Below are 3,395 nucleotides of genomic sequence, written 5' to 3' on the forward strand. Positions count from 1 at the left end.
ACTCCACCGTACTATATGCACGTCTTGAATTATGTGGGGTGAAAAAAACATAACCACCATCCATGCAAATAGATCTGTGGTTCCCAATGGATGGTTAATGCGTGTCTGTGATTGGCCTGGTCGGCTGTGGCCATAACAACGGTGGTCACACGGAGAGGTGCAGTTCACCAAATGTTAGGTGTACGGAGGCATACCTGATATGGGCCTGCTCTACTGCCACTTAAAAGCCACGATAAGCACTCCAATAACATCATTCTCCCTCTAAATATGCGTTTGTGTAAGAATAAATTGCCTCTTTATTATAGTAATTACAAGCGCCTGGAGAGCATTGTCAGCAGACTGCAAATTAGCACCTCAACGTCATTTTGAATAAACATAATGCAGCGAGAGGCTCTGAAAAAAAAGGCTTCAGTAAACCTGAGACGTCTTCAAAAAGACGATTGTGAATGCAGGAATAGCTCACTGTATGGGAACACACATTAATGCCGGGTTCACCAATGCAGAGAGGGACACGACTCCCTGTATGGTATTGATCACCATGTTACATACTCTTGTGCATGCATGTCAGAGTTGGTGTCCATTTACCCCTTGAAGGCATAAGATCACAAATATGTGATTAGAATGTTCTAAACCGAACATTCTATTGCTGATGTAACAATCACAACTGGTAATAGAAATAAATCTAGTTTCTAGAATGCTGATTTCAGGAAAATGCTTGAAATTCAATTCATAAATTGGAAGAAAATCTGTTTTATGATAGTTTTTTTTTTTGCATTTTTTTCAATTAATTAGTTGAATGTCAGTTAATTTCCTGAACTGGTCTTAATTACACTGTCCCCCAACTCTGAAATACATGTACAGCATACAAGTAGCGTACGGCAGTTCATTTCAGTCCAAACTCGGGAGACGTATTCCTATAGAAAAGCCACATGCAATACTGCTCTGTCCCAAACCCACCTTCTCTTCGCTGAGAATAGTTATAAGGCATACCAGCGGCTACTCTTCAAAGCTATGCTTTATATCACGACACATTTTTATTCTAACACACACGCACTATAGTCCTGTTCTTATTAGTGCAATTTATTTAGCCGTTAATTTCTAGCCTATACGAAAAAACGCATCATACGCATCACAGCGTAACCCTCCAACTCAAAAGCATGCACAGACGTATTTCCTGAAGAAAAAACGATTCATACAAAAAAATTTTAATTAGCTCACTTTTACCGAAAGAAATTATATTATATGCATAATGATTACAATAAGTTGGTAATCACTACTTTTAAGCAGCGGCATACACTCATCAACCAACAACTACGAGCGTTATGCACTAGCTAGAGCCTGCTATTTCTGATTACACGCAACGAAGTTCTAAAAGTGAACGCGCCGATTTCATATCGCCAAGTTGACTCTCGTCATTTATGTCCCTCCCTCAGCTTTAGAAAAGAACAGAAACCCAACAATAATGTTTTAAATTGTCTTTACATTACGATTGCAATGCTCTGTATACTATAAAATATGGCGTTTCTGTATTTAAGGTGGCCTATTTACACAGCAAAGTAAGCTAAATTCATCCGTGCCGGAACAGGTTAAGCGCCCAAACATCGCGCGCTCAGCTCAAAGTTGGAACGGTGCAAATCACGACGATCCGGGTCTACGCTACAGTCTGTAGCGAAATCAGTGTTGGGTAATACATGTCGATGTTTCGCTTTCAGTGTAGGCTAGCCTACCTATATGCATGTGCAACCATCTGAAAGACAATAACATACGGTAGAACGTATAATGATGGTATGGTGGTAGGCAATGTGAAACATAGCCTACTTGGAAAACTCTGAATCAACACCTGTTGCCTATGATGGACCGGTGCACTATACGAGCTCAATAGTAAACACTCGACCCGCAGAACAGCCTACGAGACTTTTAGCCTACAACTCGGGTCATACCTTCCAGCCTGCGGAGCTGTTGCTGTCGCCTTTGTCCTTGAAATAGGGCACGCTTTTCACCATCCAGTCGTAAATCTGTGACAAGGTGAGGCGCTTCTCCGGGGAGCTTTCGATCGCTTTTGTGATGAGGTCGGCGTAAGACATATTTCCCCAGGCATTGCGACGGGACGAGCTGGTCTTCCGCTGAGCGGCGGCGGTCGCGGCCACTGAGGAGGCAGAGCCGACAGGGGAGGAGAGCAGGGACACCTGTTGCTGGTGCGGGAGCTGGGGACTCGGATGCTGTTGCTGATGTTGCTGTGCCTGTTGGTGGATGCAAGTCTCTTGGCACTGGAAATCATTGCACAAGACGAGGGGTTTCTGCTCCGGGTAGTCTTCGGTCTCTTCTAATAAGCTAAGGTTGTTGATGAAATCTGCATTGCCACTCGGCTCCTGCTTGACGGAAGGGGCCGGCGAGGATGTATTCGAGTTGGCCGGGTTGATGAACTCCGGTCGCGGCAGTGGCCAGGTACATGACCGGGGCCGTGAGAGTGGCTCGAAATCCGGGTCGATCTCCACCAAAGGTTGCTGGGCTGCTTCGGCCATAATACCAGCAAAAAAATAATACCAATCCAACTTTCACATAGACCTCCGAGAAGAAGAGTTAGTCATGCGCAACAAGGATAGGAAATAAACCAAAAAAGCGAACGACAACAAACTTCGTCACTCCAGAGACGAGCTACATTAGTACTTACACTACAGTCGAAACGAGTCAAAAAAGAGATTGAACCGGTAGATTATTAATAAGATGTCACAAACACCCCTGTTCCAAGAGTTTCTTCTCGCAGTAGTCTATTTTTAAGCAGTTAGTTGTGTTTCTTTTCTCGCACAATCCAGTTTTATTGGTATTCTTCTCGTACCATGCCTGTCACTCGTAGTTGTAGCCTGTTGAATGTAGATCTGCTCTACTGCGCTGTGGTGTTGCTGGAACTATCAGAAGTCAGCTGATTCCACCCCGTGCTTGAGTGACACCATGCGACCGCCAATGACAGTCGTTTAACAAGTGAAACAGCGCTCTTTTTTTGCTCATTTTTTTCCTTCTTATTTTTGCTGTCAACTATTTCTTTTCTTTTTTGTCTTGTTCCAAAACTTTTTTTTGCCTAATAGCTTCTACAGCGGCAACATAGCAAACTGTAAGTGCGTAGGCTTGTTTGGCTGGAAAGCCTTGTGAGAAGTCAAAAGCAAAACATCGATAAATTGATGAGTTACAAAACTTGTGGGTGGGGGCTTTCTGACAACTAGGTTATTATTCGCTGGAGTATAAACAAAATACGGGGGCATGGAAGTACAGTAGGCTAGCCGCGGTATGGAAAGGGACCATTTCTAATAAATCGTTGTTTATATTTGTTATAGACTAGTAATGATCATGTCGGCTAGCGGAAACAACATCAATAACGGAAAATAATTCAAGTATTTCAT

At 43.3% G+C, this 3,395-nt stretch overlaps 1 protein-coding gene across 1 annotated transcript in view; it reads right to left on the bottom strand.

Moving 5' to 3' along the window:
• The window catches only part of foxo1a (forkhead box O1 a), a 45,969-nt gene extending 43,093 nt beyond the window's left edge, over positions 1–2,876 (bottom strand). Inside the window, 1 exon segment of the mRNA XM_035384688.1 lies at positions 1,941–2,876. Coding sequence (XP_035240579.1) covers positions 1,941–2,522 — 582 coding nt within the window. The 5' untranslated portion in view covers positions 2,523–2,876.
• Between the last annotated feature and the right edge of the window lie 519 nt (positions 2,877–3,395).

Source organism: Anguilla anguilla, chromosome 12 (assembly GCF_013347855.1).
Source record: "Anguilla anguilla isolate fAngAng1 chromosome 12, fAngAng1.pri, whole genome shotgun sequence".
NCBI classification, from domain to species: Eukaryota; Metazoa; Chordata; class Actinopteri; order Anguilliformes; family Anguillidae; genus Anguilla; species Anguilla anguilla.